Raw genomic sequence first — 18,345 nt, forward strand, 5'->3', positions numbered from 1 at the left:
CTCACCCTCCAAACAGTCTCCTCTTTAAGCCATCCTCTGCCTAATGCTTCACTAGTGTTATTGTTCCATGAGTTATTTTGCTATTTTTTTTATTCCCCTGATTTTTGCTGTTCTTAGTGTATTTTGAGGCTTGTTGTCTCCCTGATTGTGTATGATTTATCCTTGTGATGGACAATGTGCTGTGCTTGTCTCATTTTTTTTGTTTTTGTCAGCGCTCCTCTTCTTTTAACCAACTACTGATGGTCGTCGTTGTTGTCAATCTTTGGAGTGTATTTTGAAGGTCATGCCTCTATCTGGATACGGTTGAAAGATTTTGAGATGGTCATACCCTTACTTGCACCCTTTGATTTGGTGTTAGTATGGCTTTATGCAGCCCTATTGAGAGAACCTAATCATTTTTTGATAAATTCCTTACGTTTTTGCTCTATATTTTTCATTTTGGATCTATTGTTAAGAACCCATCCCTGTTTTTAAGTCTTCCACTCTCTCTTCCTTTCAGATCAAAAAAAAAAAAAAAAAAAAAAAACCTCCCTTTATTCTTTTCCCCATCAATTTTTTTTTTAAATAAAAAATAATTTTTTTTTTTTTTTAAAAAAAAAAAAATGAAGTAGGATGAGATTGCAAGCAACATTTAGAGGAGGGTGGCACCAAGAGGAAAGGGCAGTTGGGTTTGCTTTTGTGACGTTTAAGATTGCCGTAGGGAAGGAGGGTCGGGATGAAATAAGGGAATAACGGCTGAGAGAGAGTAGGGGTGGCACCTAAGTTCCTCTACAGAGATGGGTGATACTATGGCTCGGGCAAAGGGGGGTGGGAGAAGAAAAACAAGCTCTAAAAATGGATTTACGCTTCTTGTAATGACAAATTTGTTAATCTTAAATTGCATGGAGCAATCTAGGACACAACATCAGCTTTCAAGGATGTTAAAAGTAGACATCCTTGAAAATGGGTTTATTACCGACTAAGTAAAATGTCAGCTTCAGACAAAGCGTCAACCAACAATAGATTCGCAGAAGCATTTGCAAATGATAAAAAAATAATAATAATAATAATAACTGATATATCACCATATTGTAAAAAAAAAAAAAAAAAAAAAAAAAAAAAAAAAAAATTGCTAATCCAAAACCTCCTAGTAATAAAGATAATGCAGCATAGAAGTAATCATTATTACAATTTTAAACAATTTTCTTTGCTGGCACATACCGAGTATCGGAGTATATATACTTTTAGATGCAGTTCAACTGGTGTGAAATACCCTCGTCCCTTGGCTGAAGGGAATGCTGAAAACTGTAACACGCTAAAATCAAAGGTCAATCTTCGGGGAGACTAGTAGATGTAAACCCTTAAATGTGTAATTTTTCTTCTCTTGAAATCATTTTTGAAAATAACTTAAAAAGGATAGTTTATTGGTTCGCGCTGCACGGCTTTGTGCACAAGATCGTTCTGTTCCTTAACGTGAACCTGATAGAAACCAGTCGCTGTGGCAGCGGATGGAGCACGGCCAATGTACTTGATGTCCTCAATAGCTCCTCTGCCTAGTGCTTTCATGGCAGTCCAAAGGCGGGGTGCAACGTAGCTATATCCACCCATGTTCATTGGCTCTTCCTGGCACCAGACAATCTCCGCATCTAACAGAATCAAAAGAAGAATTAAGTCAGAGCCTCATACTGTCAACAGAACTGAATTGATGAAACACCGATAAAATCTAGGGATAAATATAAAATTAGTCCATGTGATTGTACATATTTGCAATTAGTTCCTTCCATGCGGTAAGCAAAAACACAAATAGGTCCATGTACCCAATTTCAGTCCAAATTTTTTTTTGTAAAAGTCAAATGCCAGGTTACCACAAATCATATTGTGAAAGGGGTCACCCACAGTATAAAATCTAAAAACAATTATAATATATATATATAACAACCTCCAAGGGAGTGGTTCGGCTACCCCCCCGCTCAAATGGCCAAAGGGGGAACCAGACTCTAACCATTTGGGACTAGCTGAACCCTCCCCCCCCCCCCCCCCCCCCCCCCCCCCCATGGCCATGGGGTGGTTCGGCCACCCCCAAATATGCCCAGAGAGGGTGGTTTCAACCACCCTCATGGCCTTGAGGTTAGTTCAGCCACCGAAGATTTGGCCAAAGGGCTACCTTGACCACCCCTCAAGGTTTTTTTCTTTTTTCTTTTTTCTTTTTTTCCTTTTGCTTTTTCTTCTTTTTTTTTGTTTTTTGTTTTTTTGTTTTTTTTTTTATATTTTTTTATAATTTTGTATTGTGTGTGACACATCTCACAATATGATTAGTACTGACATGGAATTTGATGGTTTTTGTAAAAACTTTGGACGGAAGTTAGGTACAAAGACCTAATTGTGTTTTTTGCTTACCACAAGGAGCCTTCAGTCAGTTTTCATACTATAGGGAACTAATTGCAAATATGTGCAACCAAATGGACTAATTTTGTATTTATCCCAAAAATTCAATCTCCTCCCATAACCCAGCAACAAGAACGTGTCCTGTTGAACAGTGCACTTTAGGATTGCACCTATTAAAATTCACCAATATTTTAGCAATGTATTCATAATTACTTGGTTCTTTCTCCCGTTCAAAGGATTTACAAGGATAATGGATTAATCAAGCATCATCCCAGATGGTCCGGTATGCCTATCTGTATTCATATTTATCCATGGGGAAACAGAAATGGACAGTGGATTAAGTGCCTGCCACTAATATGAATAAAAGAACTGGGTAACCAATGTAAGATTTAAGTTTTGGCACTCGATAAATAAATCCAAACTTTACAATCTTAGAGTTACATGTGGCTGGTAAGTCGAGGGAAGGGAGGTTAATGAGCTAATCCTTTTAAAACAAAACAGAGATTTTTTTTTTATTGCAAGTTCGAAATACATACTTGGATATCGCTTCAGCTCCCGCTGGATGAGGTCATATGGGAAGGGGCAAAGCTGCTCCACCCTACATATTGCAACATCCTTCGCATCCACCTTTTTCCGCTGCTCATCGAGCTCGTAATAAACCTGCAAGAAACAAATTTGGAATAAGGTTACTCTGGTATCAACTGCAAAACCAAAACATCTGAAATCATAACCCCCCAGGTAGGATATATAAGAAATCCTAAAGTAATATAACCATAAGGACCTGTGTACTTAATTAAAGAATCAAGGGAGGAAAAAAAAAGAAGTCAGAAGTGCGACCTTTCCAGAGCAAAGGACCAGACGTCTAATACCCTCCTCAAGGTCGGAGTGGTCATTCTGGTCCTTTATAAGGCGCTTAAATCTTGTCCCCTGTTTGTCAAAACCTGGGTGGCCTTGGACATCATCAAACTCAGACAAATTGGATTTGCAGTCCTTGTGACGAAGCAAGTTTTTAGGAGCCATCACGATGAGAGGCTTACGGAATTTCCTGTGTATCTGGGCAATGAAACAGAAAATCATGAAAAGAAAAAATCAAATCCAAAAGGTAATCCATAATCCTATTAGATGCACTTACTTGACGCCGCAAGACATGAAAGTAATTAGCAGGAGTTGTGACATTAACGACCTGCCAATTGCATTCCTGAATTTGCGTCCGAAGAGTGGGATCCATCTCAGGGATAACATAAGGATTGTCGTCACTCATCTAGCATAAAATTTAAAAGTAAATAAAGGCTCAGAAATGTGATGGATAATATTGACTATGATAAATCACGGGGATCCAAGAGAGCGGGGAAGGGCCACAGGGATAAAAAAGGGGGGGGGGGGGGATGAGAAAAAAAAAGGTGGAGAATCGAGGGCCATTTAAGATAATTGATAACGTGCTCACGCCACATGCTGAGTTCTCTCATTGATCATCATAATTGATCTGAGCACCCAGCAAGTTCTGAGAAGTCTACTTGAAACAACTGATTTTTGATAAGGCTGAGATTAGGTATACAGTGAAAAAAATACACTTTACAAGGTCGAAGAGATTTGAACCTGGAGTACCATATATTTGCTTAAAAAATACCAATAAGGCAGATGCACATAACATAAAGAAGTTTATGGGAATTATGAGGCATCATTGCGTCAAATGATAAAAATCTTTATTTCATTGATTATTTTTCCAACATATATATTTAGCTTTAGAGTTCCTCAAAGTTCCTTCACTGTAGCTATACATACAGTCTCCTCTGGACTCCATCACAAGCACAGACTAATAAAGTGAATGTACTTGTGTGTGTGTGTGTGTGTGTGTGTGTGTGTGTGTGTGTGTGAGAGAGAGAGAGAGAGAGAGAAGGAAATTTTAAGGAAGAAACAATGTAAAATGAAATAACAGGAAAGCACTCAATCGGTATACATAAATAACAGCATTAATTCTTTGGTGTGAGTACCTGAAGAAAACGCTCCAACCGTGAACTAGAATGTTCAGGACCCTGCCCATCATAACCATGAGGAAGCAGCACAACAAGCCCAGTTTGACGAAGCCACTTGGACTCCCCACTGCTCAAAAACTGATCAAATATAACTTGAGCCCCATTAGAAAAATCGCCAAATTGGGCTTCCCATATTACCAATGAGTTTGGATTTTCCATAGAGTAACCTAACTCAAAGCCAAGAACACCAAACTCCGAAAGAGAACTGCACAAAACATAGGCTGCTCATGTGAGCGATTTTTTTTTTAAAAAAAAAAAAAAGAAAAGAAAAAAAGAAGAAGAAGCGCCAATTTAGCAAGAATTATTCAGTGTGCTTGAAGTTAAATGGCTTTTAGCAGTCATTTTATGTTTCAGCTGACAGCTGTCCTGTAGTATGGAAATTTGGGAAACAAGAAGTATATACTATCTCACGGACTATATCTATGTACAATCTCTATCAGCATAGAAGCGCACTTAGAAAAATTACAAAGGATTTAATGGTTCAAAATACTCTAAGGAATCATATAATCTAATTTCATCACTTTCTTTCTAACAATAGGCTCTATTTGTTTCGACATAAAACATTTTCTGATTTAAATCGTTTTCAGTTGAAAATATTTTTTGACAAAACTACTGATTTTTCAATGTTTGGCTGTTATCCCGAAAAATATTTTATCCAAAGCCTCCAATTTTTTTTTGGTTGGGGGGTGGGGGTTAAGAGAAGAGTTGTGGACGGAAAATATTTTATGACTTAAAGAAACGTTTACTGTTTTGTGGAAAGCAAAAGGGTGTTTTACGGTTGACCGAAAAATGTTCTTTGGTTGACCTAAGTTTTCCAATCACAGCCAAACACCCGAAACAACTAAATTTTTTTGAAGAAAACGTTTTACATCAAAACAAACATGGCCTAAGATATAAGAATATAGATGAAATAAATCAACACCATCTCTCTGCTGATCAATAAAATGACTATACATTTTAATAAGTACTTGTACAAACAGAAGCAACATTTTCTGATTATTACATGGACTTTTGAAGGTTTTTAAGACCACAGAATACTAAAGCTGCAGAATTTCTATATATATATATATACAAGTAATTGGCCCCAAGGGAAAATTCGAACTAGTGACCTCCGCTTTATGAAGTGTGGTCTTCAGCCGATTGAGTTACCCATTGGGGTTTATATATATTGAAATATGAGGGCTGATACAGTAAATCTATCAAAAGAGACAAAAGAACTCCTCACATTCAATTAGGAAAATAATAAATTGAGAGTTGCAGTAACAAGCAAGCATGAAATATAAAGTCTCACACAGTAAATTATTCAACGTTAATAGTTAACAATAGCACAAGACCATTATATATTATTGACGTTATTTTTTATTCTGGTAAGGGGAAACAAAATGCATCTGCACATGGAAAAATCCAACAGCATCCCTATCACACACAAAACTTGGACATGCATTCCTACATGAGGAAGTAATCCAAGATGCATGCCGGAATAGCCATATATCAGGGCTGTCATAGCCTAAACAAGAAATTATAATACATAATTAATCAATTACATGAAAAGTTCTTAACAGCAAAAGGAAAGCAGTAGAGCAATCGCATAATGTATTATTAATATTTTGCAAAGAGTTAGCATCATAACACCATAAAGCCGATACTCAGCAGTTGTTGGCAGTAAACACAAATGAAAACGAAAATAAAGATACTGTTATAAATAAAGGCTAATATGGTTATGAATTAACTTACAAAAGAAGAAAGTTGCCACATGTTACCTGTTGCTAACAGTGAACAACTCCTCATTTTGGTTCATGACAACATGGTCTAGAGGGCAATACTTCTCCCCTGTTTCCTGATCATGAACTACTGCATGGCGATGACTAAATGTGCCTCTTTCAACGTCCTGACCACTCAATCGAACATGATTACCTTCTACTAGCAATGTAGCCAAAGCAAGTGCTTCTGCAACTGCCCAGTCAATGCCTTCACCTGTTTCAATCATTTGAGCACGTTGGTCATAGACCTTCTTCACTGCTCTGTGAGGCTTAAAGTTTTCTGGAAAGACTGTGATTGCTTTGCCAACATTCTTCAAAATGTCTGGTTTTACACTGTATCAGCAAAGCAATTTCATTATAAATATATTTATTCATACATACATATATATAGTCAGGAACAGCCAACTTGCAATGGAAATTGAAACCCTCTCTCTCTCTCTCTCTCTCTCTCTCTCTCTCTCTCTCTCTCTCTCTCTCTCTCTCTCTCTCTCTCTCTCAATAAAAAAAAAAAACACATACCCAGTGTTTCGGATACGTGAAAGCTGTTCAGGTGATTTGAAGCCAGACCAGTGAGACGCAAGCCAGTCCCTTCTTTTAGGAACATAATCTTTGCTAGCCAAGAATTCTTCATTGAGGATTGTATTGACCTTATCCTGTATCTTATCAATGTCTTCCTTAGTCACCTGCCCGGATTCTAAAAGTTTCCTTTGATAGATCTCAAGAGTTGATGGGTGATTACGGATAACCTGTTAGCACTCAACCAATTGAGAAATCTATTGACTTAACTAAAGGGTGGCAGTACAAGAAATTTTGAGGATAATCATGCCAAAATAAAAAAAAAAAAATATATATATATATATATATATATATATCAAAAATTCTATATGATTGTAACTCGCATCAAACAATAATAAAAAAAAAAAAAACACAAAACAGAAGAGTAAGGGCTAACCTTGTACATTTTGGGCTGTGTGAAGGATGGCTCATCAATCTCATTGTGACCAAAACGACGATAACACACTAAATCAACAACAACATCTGAATGGAAAGTCTGGCGCCACTCAGCTGCAAGCTCACAAACATGAGCAACTGCTTCCATATCATCAGCATTTACATGGAATATTGGGGCATTCAAGGCTTTGGCAACATCAGTACAATACCGTGAAGATCTGCCTGCCCTCGGATCAGTTGTAAAGGCAACTTGGTTGTTCACCACTATGTGTATAGTGCCACCAGTAGAGTAGTTTGGAAGAGCACTAAGATGTAGAGTCTCATATACTACACCTTGCCCAGCAAAGCTACCATCTCCGTGAATCAAAATGCCCATATTCTTGGTCCTGTCCACGTCATTTGAGTAATATTGCTTTGCTCTAGTTTTTCCAACAACAACTGGGTCCACAGCTTCCAAGTGACTTGGATTTGCAACCAAAGACAAATGTATTCTCTTTCCACCTCTAGTTGGTCGATCATAAGAAGTTCCTAGGTGATACTTGACATCTCCAGTTCCTGTATAAAGCCCAACTTCATCCACAGGCTTTGTGCCACCACTAAACTCACTAAAAATCTGACGCAGTGGCTTCCTAACCACATTACCCAATACATTCAATCTTCCTCTGTGAGGCATTCCAATAACTATGCTCTCAACCCCAAGGTCTGCTGCCCTATCAAACATCTCCTTCATGCCCGGAATCAGAGTCTCCGCACCTTCAAGCCCAAACCTCTTCGCTGTTGTCCACTTAGTAGCCAAAAAGTTTTCAAACTGTGTACTCCACATCAGCCTATCAAGAATTACTTCCCGGCGCTGCCGATTGTATTGCGTCGGTGTTGGTGTTTCAATCTTCTCTCTTAACCAATTACATTTATCACGATCTGCAATGTGCATGTACTCATACCCAATGCTACCACAGTAAGCCTGCTCAAGCCGGGTCAATATGGATCTAAGGGTCTGCACCGGTCGGTTCTCAGACAAAAACCCAGACATCCTCCATACACCCAAAAAGAATTCTCTATCAAGATCAGCTTCAGTGAATCCATAAAGAGCAGGGTCCAATTCTTCAGGGATTTCTCGTTCTTCCAAACCCAAAGGATCCAACTTGGCTTTCATGTGACCATTAACCTGGTAAGCCCTCACAAGCAACAGCAACCGCATACTCTCTTGAATTGTTTGGCCTGAAATTCCAGGGGACGTGGAAGCTTGACCCACAAAATTTCTAAAGAAATTGTCCCATGACTCATCCACACTACTCGGGTCGGCTTCCCAAGCCCTTTGAAGCTCCTCCAAGTAGACACTGCTTGTCCCATCTAGGAAGCTGTCAGTTAGCCTAGAGAGGGGCACAGGACGAGGGACAGGTGCGGTTTGCGCCTTTGATCTAAAGACAGTGGTGTGAAAATACCGATTCTGTGAGGGGAGGATTCGTGCTCTCGCTGCATATGATCCACCCTGAGATAGAGTTCTCCTAACAGCAAGCTTTGCTACACCGGACCCAGCTCTAAACCAACCCATCACTATAGATGCAAACTATCCACAAAAACAACGGTCACTAAGTTTCTCAAAGCTCAAAGATGAACATCTAAATGTTCTCTAGCGCTAAAAAAACTAATTAACAAATGAAAATAAAATAAATGAATAGGGCATTTCTAATATTATCAACTCCCAGTATATATGCAAAGGTATATCTATATACATTCATATACATTCTTAAAAATATTTCCAAAATAAATGATATAATCATAAGAAAACAAAAGAGCAACAATTGAATTTTAAGAGATCAAAATTATATACAGTAATGAGAATGACATCATATAGAAACATTAAAAATAAATGAAAAAATAACCGATCAAAAAAAATGGAACAACATATTCAACAGCCGGTTTGATTTCCTCAAAAAACGAACAATAACACATAAACACAAAAATTAACCGTTTCATCAAATCCCAATCGATATTGAAATTGCATACAGGCAGAAATCAGAGAGAGAGATTCTCCAGCTGAACAGCTACAACTATTCGCAAGAGTTTCGGCAAAAACGAAATGGAATAGACGAGATAAAAGTTAGGCAGATTGTAAAGAAGGAAAATGAGTACCTGAAAGTGCGCGCGCGCGCGAGCGAGAGAGAGAAAGAGAAACCCTAATCGCTGTGAAGCGAAGGTGAAGACTCTGTCTGAGCCCAACGTTGTGGCCCTTTATGCGTTTCTTCCCATTTATTCTCGAATCTGAGGAGTGATTTTACATCACCACTTTCTTTTTTTATGGGATTTTTTCTTTTCTTGTATAATGTTGGATCGGGTGCCCTTCTTTGACTTTGTAATAACGCCTAAAAATTAGTATTTTATGAACAACAACAAAAATTATAATTATGTTTATATATATATATATATATATATATATATATAATACTGAATCATTGCTTTACTTATTCTTTTAATAACTTCAGATATTTGCATTTGTTTAGAACAAATGACATTATAAATTATTATTCTGGTTTCAGATCCCACAAATATATTACCTTTATTTTATTTTATTTTTGAATTAATATATTACCTTAATTAAATGTAAATAAAAAGTTCAATAAGTCAAGCAGAATATTTAAAGATGGAAAAGAAAAAAAAAAAATCAAACTAGGTTGGAAGAAATTTGTAAGGCCTCAACTTTTTTACTTATAACTTTTTTTTTTCCCAATAATATCATAAATATCCCAAGGCGCTATTGCTATGACTTTTTTTTTTTTTTTTTTTTAACAGAAAAAAATAAAAAAAATAAAAAAAAGTGGACTTTCAACTATAAAGATAATAACAGAGCATTAACTAAAACCATAATTGCATTCATTTATATATATATATATATTAAATTTTTTGATTTGAGCATATTTAGTTTTTTCCTCTATAGCTGACATTCAAAATTATTTCAGTTGTCACAATAATCATAGTGGCTATATATTACTCGCAGCATTAATAGTTTAATTTGCTTCTTCCTTTGTTACTGATGTTGCAATCGTAACACTAATCTTAGTTATGTGTTGTTTCTTTGTTTTTTTAGGCTTGCAATTTAGGTTAAAAGAAGAGAAGTTCTTAATTGAATCATAAGTTCCTCTGTGGTCGGCAACAAAAGGCAAGAACAAATATTTTTAATGACAAAATTAATGTTTATTACTATCTAAGATAACAATGGGAGTGTTATGTAAGATCACAATGTTATACCTTTGTTATAACTATAGAAATATATATAAAATAATAAAATATAAAAGAAAAAGAAAAGAGAGCAGAAGCGGAAAGAGACGTATACGGGCTACATCTTGTATATTCATTATTCACTGTGTTAAACAATATTATATAACTCTCTATTTATAGATAAACAATAAATAGGGGGCAAGAAACCCTATACTAAATAAGGTAGGAAATAAACTTACGAACGATAAAGGAAAATATAAAATATTACTGTTTGGACCAAGACCAACTAATGAATTTTGAATTGTATTATTTTTTACTTCCACGTGTTACGTGTGAGATGACGTGTACGGTGTACCTATATTTATATGAGAAGGTTTGGTCTGAAGTTCGAAAAATACAGCACTGCAACAATGACCGGGAGAGGTTAGCCAAAGCAGAGCTTGCTGTGTCCAAATTGGCTTTGTAAAGAAAATCAACCCATTTTTCCATCTTAACAACCATAAACTTTTGAAGAACATTATTGTGAGTAGAGTTGTATTTGTCACTTTTTAGCAACAAATAAAAGTATCCAGGTAGAGTTGTGGGAGCATGGACTATTGGTTTATATGTTCTGCAATAATATTTTCCCTTGGCTTGATGTTAAATTGCTTGATAAATGTCCCAAAAAAGAAAAAACAACTCAAGGTAAATTTATGAGGATTTGAATAATACTGTTATTTACAAATACTGTCATTTACAACAACTCAAGTAAGAATTTATGCTTGATGGCCTTATCTCTTCTGACCACAATTCTTTCATAACCCTTATATTGTGGGCAGAAGAGATAAGGCCATCAAGCATAAATTCTTATATACATATATATAAAAGAAGAAGAAAAAAGAAAAAACTGTAATCGGTAGAGCACTTATCTCTTCTAACCACGGTTTCTTGAATGGGATTTTGCACCCTACCAATTACAGTTTTTTCTTTTTCTTTTTGTGGTTAGAAGAGAGAAGGCCATCAAGCAGATATGTTTGTTTGAGTTGTTGTAAATGACAGTAGAAAAATAACTCTTGCACAACAGTTGTGCAAGGTCTTTGAGACATAGGATGGGTCCTATATAGTGGGTTCCACCACATGAGTCCCACGTGAAAACCCATCCCATGTCTCTAGAATAGTGCACAACAGTTGTACATCAATCACTCTTCATGACAGTATTATTCAAATCCTCAAAAATCTTTAGAAAAAGTATTCTGATGTGACATTAATCGGCTTAACAAGTTCCTTTTTTTAGAAGAATAAATATAAAAACAAGAAACACACATAGGGCACTTCTCACGCCAATACTAATACCAGTTGCAACCATGTAAACATAAAAGGTTTTGTCCAACATTAAAAAATCAAAAAGAAGCTTTGTTTAATAACACATTTTCCTTTCCCCTTTTGTTTTCTCTTTTCAAAACAAAAATATTAACAAACAACACAAAATACTCAAATCGCATTCATGTTACGTCAAAACACTTTTCTTTTTTTTTTGTTAAAGAGAAAGAAAAGAAAATCCCTCTAAAAAGCATTAACAAACATAGATTGTCAACGGTGCAAAATGTAAAAACAATGTGCAAGCTTTCACCCTTTCATATTATTTCTTCTCCCTTTCATATTATTTCTTCTGAAAATATATCAGTTTTTTTTTTTTTTTTTTGAGAATTGAAAATATATAAGTTGGAACACCTAAGCATTTTCTAGAAAGTGCAAAGTTGGTGCTGAAGATCTATCTACACCAATACAAGTTAAATACGTCGATGATCATAAGCCCCAAAATGGGATACAGAATGAAAAAGGAAAGAAAGACAGAATGGCATAATATCAATTCCACTTCACTGAAAAAAAAATACTGACTTTAACACACTAAGGCTGGAACTATAGAAAAGCAACAAAGGGACAATACATGCACCCTGCACAAAGTCATCAGAATTGCTTATTCACCCAAATGAGTGCCACTATGAGAACATTCCCACGCTCTCCATTTACGAGCCACAGCAAGCTGCCTTTTGTGCAACTTGACCACCACTGTCTGTCTGGTCTGGTTTGTTAATCTTGAGCGTTGGAGGCTGAAAGCAACAGGAATGAGCCCGTTAAAATTTGAGAAAAAGAATAAACTAGGATTCCCATATCTGATGGCACAAATCTATTGCTTTTTAACAAGAGAAAAAGAATAGATCACACAAAAAGTCAAAAAGGAGTTGGAAAAAACTAAACAAAGGGAAAAAAAGAGGCACACACCTCAACCCTGGAATCAGTTTCTGAAAGCCTTTTCTTAATATCCCTCCCTATTGAAAAGAAGACCTCCTCCACATTCATATTTGTCTTTGCACTCTGCAGAACATATTCTTATGGTATAAGCAGAACAGAAAGACTGGTTTTTTAAACGTAGATTACATCTTGACAGCATGTTTCCACTTACAGTTTCAAAGAACTTGATGCCATACTCATCAGCAAGAGCTTGACCCTTAGAGGTAGGCACAGCCTAGGAAAAGTAAGAGAATTTCCTTTCTAGTTAAGAATATAGAACATATGGGCATGCACACAAATACAGAGAGGGATGAAGAGAATGAGGAAAGGATCATATACTAGCCCAGTCAGCAGCTTTTAAGGCTACAGGGTCGCATATTCATCCACAATTCACCCTTCTCTCATGCTTTTAGGGTGGTTGCATTTTATTCAATAGAGTGTATCATTTATGCAAGCAGTTGCATGTTCCATCAATGAACTCAGAATCCAGCCCACTGGGTGAAAATGCAACATTTGCTGTGAGTTGATTAATCACAAAACACCTACCCTTTTGCTTTCATCCATGTCAGCCTTGTTCCCCACCAGGATCTTGTTAACATTGTCAGATGCATGTTGCTCAATGTTGCGAATCCAGTTCCTAATATCTGAACCGAAAAAGAAAAGAAAAAAGAAAAAAAAGAAAAGAAAGAAAAAGATAGCTCCATAAAGAATTGAAAGAGATATAGTATTAATATCAAAGGCACAACAAGAAAAAAAAATCCACAACAATAAACTACAAATGAAAATTATACAAATACCAATTTTAAAAGATGGCAACAAAAAATGAAATAATACATACATATAAATAAAATCATAGTACACTATCCAACAAGATTGGCTGATGAAACCACCAAAGTATGAATACTACAAATTTATGGGCATTGCTATGCAAAATCCAAATGAGACAAAGACAAATAGAGAAGTTACTGTTGAAAGATGACTCATCAGTAACATCATACACCAGCAAAATACCCATGGCTCCTCGGTAGTAAGCTGCAAAAGAGCATAAAATATATAAGAGAACTCCTCTACTATCTAAATATAATGCAAGATGCAAGTCAGGTAAAAATGATATTGAAAACTAACCACCTTACAAGTAGATATTGAACCTCCCATTTAATATGCCAGCAAGCACAGATGTCTGGGAACCAGCTATATGGTGGGACTTCATCAAAAGGTCCAATATGAACCAGATGGTATCATAACCATCAGAGTTACTATATTTGTGTTCATGCTTTCAGAAGAAATCATTTTCTTGATTCTCTAAACGAAAGGGTCAACAGCTAGGTGAGTTTACAATGCCAAAGCTTGAATATGGACAATGACAATGCAGCATCTTATCCAAGGAAACACTAACTTGCCAAATAAGGAGGAGACAAACTACTTAACACTATCCACCTACATTGAAATCAAAGAGGTAACTAGTGAAAACCCAAAAGACAAACCTGTAGTGATAGTTCGAAACCGCTCCTGACCAGCTGTGTCCCAGATTTGCAATTTAATTCGTTTACCATCAAGCTCAATGGTTCTTATCTTAAAATCAATGCTGTCGAGAAAAATATAATATTAAAATCAGAAATATTAAGAAACATATGATGGAGCTTCTGAATTTTTCAGCTCAAATAAGCACTTGTTCTTCCCAATAAGAATACATACATACGTCCATTTTTTTTATTGGTATAAAACACACCCAATGGTTTCTGAACCCATGACCATACCCTCCATCTTGTGCTTACAAATGGAGGAAGTGCACTTTGAGCTAGAGCCCATTGGCAAAAATCTATGTATACATACATAAATCAATGTGTATGTGTGTGTGTGTGTAATATACATGTATATATATGCGCGCACAACCATAAAGATAAAATTCATATGCATGTTTATATGTATGCATGTATGTATTTGAGTATGCATATATGTATTGTATGCAGGTCCTGAGGTCTCAAGCCATCACTGCAAAGGTGCATGCCAAGGCTAGACCCTCCACAAAAGAGGTGTCTAGAATAGAAATGAGCATGACTGAGTGATTGTATACCATCTGGTTGACTTCATTTCCATCAGTCCATAAAAGTCTTCTATAACAGTATATAAATAGGACGAAACCAAAGGCCAATAATCACCCAATGTCCTAAATTTTTGCCCCATAATGAGGCCCCACCATTAATTATCCCTAATCCTCATCTTGACATCCATGTTTGCGTGATGCAAATCAACTAAAACATTTCAAGATACAAAAATTCCATAGTTTTAAGGCTACAAACCCAATGGTGGTAATAAAACTGGTTGTGAAGGAACCATCAGAAAAGCGCAAAAGCAAACAACTCTTGCCCACACCTGCAGAGATTTAATAAGAATGTCAAATAACCAGGAATAAAAACTCAACCATAACCTACCATGTTACTTTCCCCATTTTTTAGGTATTTAAAGCGCTTAGTTTTAGCATATAATTCCAGTGTCCATGTCATGCTTAAAAAGAAGGAATTAAGATTAGAGATCCCGTCCCTAAATTTAAATACTAGCAACAATGTTCTGTGCAGATATGGCAGGAAATGTCAATGAAGAAATGCCTAGAATGGTAGAATGCTATGTAACATGAACTAACTCAAATGCGCATGATAAAAATGAATGATATATTTCAAGACTTTGTGATCCATTTGGTTAGTCAAAAACCAAAAGACAATCCAGGAAACTCAACCAAGTAACAAAAGAAAACCAAGATTTGGGAATTAAAAAAGAGAGGGCGTTTGCATGTGTTACATGCCTAATTACTCAAACACGTAATGGATAGATAAGGGTGGTTCAAAGAATCCTAATACCTCCCAAATCAACTCAAGAGCTGAATATTACTAATCTTTTCTTACTTTATTCATCAATCCAATAGGTTTATATAGAGTTACAAAAAAATGTGATAAGCATAAACTACTCTCATTAAGATGTATCCTATCACTAACACTTCATAGAGATGTATCCTATGACTATCCTATCACTAACAACTATTAATAAAGATAATAATAAAGATAATACGCAACTACTTAGCCACTTAGGGACAACATACTATCCCTTTATTCTATACTATTATCTACTACTAGAATCTTAATAGAAATAGTACTCTTATTAGATAAATAACATATCTTTCCATATGATTGTAGACTTGTAACATTCCATTTCCCTTAAATTGGACCTTGTCCCTAAGGTCCTAGGAAAACATATGGATTATGGGCTTATGAGTTGTCTATGTTTAAAACGCTGCCACAGCGGTCGCTCGTCCAATGGCTTTTATTCCTTCTCCGCGAGCCATCTCTCCCAATGCCTCTTATCGTTGGGCTTCCATGTCCTTTGTGGTACACGATGGGGATTGAGCAAGTGGATTTAAATTTGGGTTGCAACTCGCAGCTTCTCCTTCAGTGTGACATGATTGAGGTGTTGCTTTGGTCCAAACTTGGCTAGTGGCTGGACTTCTACATAACCTTGGAGGTAGGGTTTTTGGGAAAACTTGGTATTATTGGTGTTGGGGCAACAAAGGTTTGGTTGAGTAAATGGGTCTGTGTGATTATGGTCAAGCAAAGTGGTGAAGGTGGTGAAGATGTCAGATTGACTAGGTGGTAACTAGAATCAATGGAAGATTCTGATAGGGAAGGTTATGGTAAGGGGACTGGTTGTGGTGATGGTGAGGCTTCAATGGTTGGGTTATGAGGTTTGATGGAGTAATGGTCATCGTGTGATAGCGTGTGCTTAAAACATTTGTTCATTGCAACACATATCTCCTCCATTCGCTTCATCATACTCTCTTGTACCAAATGCATGTTGGTCAGCATCTTTTGTTGAACGGATTTCATGGATCTCAGCTGCTTCTCTAATCATTCCAAACGATGTGGCTTTGATACCAATTGTTACATGCCATTACTCAAACACATAATGGATAGATAAGAGTAGTTCGAGGAACCCTAATACCTCCTAAATCAACTCAAGAGCTGAATATTAATAATATTTTCTTACTTTATTTATCAATCCAATAGGTTTATATAGAGTTACAAAGAAATGTAATAAACATAAACTACTCTCGTAAATATGTATCCTATCACTAACACTTCATAGAGATATATCCTATGACTATTCTATCACTAACAACTATTAATAAACATAATAATAAAGATAATACACAACTACTTAGGGACAACATACTATCCATTTATTCTATACTTTTATCTACTACTAGAATCTTAATAGAAATAATACTCTCATTAGATGAATAACATCTCTTTCTATATGACTTTAGATTCGTAACATTACCATTTTCAAATTTAAAAAGAAGAGGACGTGACAACAAATAAACCTCAAGATTTTAACATAACTAATACCTGTCGGCAATGAAAAATAGACAGATCCAAACAAACACCAGGGGCTCAACAGAGTTTTCTATTCTGCAGTACAACCTATTATAAACACTGCGCTAACAAACTTGTATGTTACTCATCATATATCACCTTCTGCTATACAACTAAAGAGAGATGTCCATACCATGTCCATAACTCACACACCCCCCTCTACAAACCAAAAACATTCTCTTTCGAGCAAACCCATCAAAATTAAGCCCCACAGATTACCAAACCTTGCCTCCATTACGGTTCCGGACACATCATTGTAGTAACCGGGTTCAATACAGAATGCTTCTCACTCAGTTTTTTTCATAAGAAAAAAAAAAAACACTATAGATGAAGCACATAGGAAAATATAGCACAAAGCTGGACAAAACCAAGAATCAACAACCTAAAGAGAAAACGCGAATATTCCCAAAAAATTGACAGCCATCAAATTGAACCCAACAACCTAAGAACAATCAAATAGCATCCGAGATCACATACCCATTTGTTCACAAACCAAATAGAATGCAGAAATGCACCCATAATAAAAAACAACCCAAATAAAATAAAACAAAAGATTAAAAAGTTTTCGATTCAACATGTTATTTTCCTCCATTTTTCCAGCTAACCAAGAAGAAGAAGAAAGCGAAGAAAAACAAACCACTGTCGCCAATAAGGAGAAGCTTGATGAGGTAATCGTAATCGGCACGAGCCCTTGCTGGTGGTGCAGCCATCGATTTATCACCAACCTCAAACAACCACAAAAAATCAATCACTCTGCCTCTCTCTCACTCTCTCTGCAACAAACCGAAATATAAATTACGTGTATATAATCGCAGGAGCCGGACTGTTAGAAATCGGGATTGGAAAGAGAGAGACAGGGAGAGTGCCTTGGCCCTGGTTGGTTAGCAAGTAGCCGGCGACATATTCAGAGGCGACCCAATCGTTTTTTGGTTTCTGATGCGTATTGGGTCTCGATCTCTTTCTCTCTCCGCGTACAATTTGTGGGTGCTGAACTGTTCTACGACGAGGAGTGGACTCGGGTCCTTTCTTGGATGCACTCCATTTCCCTGCCACTTTGCATTTCTATAATACTTTTTATTTGCATATCTATTTAGAGTAATACCAATTACCACGCAACAAGCAACAAGCAACATCTCATCTCATAAATATCTACAAAATTCAAGTTGCAAAGTCTAATAATTATGGGATATTTCTTTTTTAATAATCCTATATATTATATAGAAATGATTCTTTCACATATTTCATATATTTCTGTCACATTACATCTAATTTTAAGTGGCATTTATTTTCTTTTCTTTTCTTTTTTTATCATTTTGTGGGAAACAA

The 18,345-nt window shown here is 36.2% G+C and overlaps 2 protein-coding genes across 3 annotated transcripts; both read right to left on the reverse strand.

Moving 5' to 3' along the window:
- Positions 1-1,108: 1,108 nt before the first annotated feature.
- On the reverse strand, positions 1,109-9,408 carry LOC133862781 (uncharacterized). Its single transcript, XM_062298654.1, has 9 exons — positions 9,242-9,408; positions 7,110-8,675; positions 6,677-6,903; positions 6,158-6,490; positions 4,356-4,602; positions 3,497-3,625; positions 3,202-3,417; positions 2,901-3,024; positions 1,109-1,625 (listed from the first exon to the last, which is right to left on the reverse strand). Exons 2-9 carry the CDS (start codon positions 8,658-8,660, stop codon positions 1,387-1,389), a joined length of 3,066 nt encoding a protein of 1,021 aa, XP_062154638.1. The 5' UTR covers positions 8,661-8,675; positions 9,242-9,408; the 3' UTR covers positions 1,109-1,386.
- Positions 9,409-12,136: 2,728 nt separating this feature from the next.
- LOC133863066 (ras-related protein RABE1c-like) lies at positions 12,137-18,086 on the reverse strand. 2 transcript variants are annotated; one of them, XM_062299049.1, is made up of 9 exons: positions 17,886-18,086; positions 17,657-17,792; positions 14,896-14,968; positions 14,080-14,180; positions 13,562-13,627; positions 13,142-13,239; positions 12,768-12,830; positions 12,587-12,679; positions 12,137-12,414 (listed from the first exon to the last, which is right to left on the reverse strand). In XM_062299049.1, the coding sequence occupies exons 2-9, from the start codon at positions 17,727-17,729 to the stop codon at positions 12,331-12,333; spliced, it is 651 nt and encodes a 216-aa protein (XP_062155033.1). In that variant the 5' UTR covers positions 17,730-17,792; positions 17,886-18,086; the 3' UTR covers positions 12,137-12,330. The 2 variants fall into 2 exon arrangements, with proteins under 2 accessions (XP_062155033.1, XP_062155032.1); XM_062299048.1 differs by having other exon boundaries at positions 17,657-18,086.
- Between the last annotated feature and the right edge of the window lie 259 nt (positions 18,087-18,345).

Source organism: Alnus glutinosa, chromosome 3 (genome assembly GCF_958979055.1).
Source record: "Alnus glutinosa chromosome 3, dhAlnGlut1.1, whole genome shotgun sequence".
In the NCBI taxonomy this organism is placed as follows: Eukaryota; Viridiplantae; Streptophyta; class Magnoliopsida; order Fagales; family Betulaceae; genus Alnus; species Alnus glutinosa.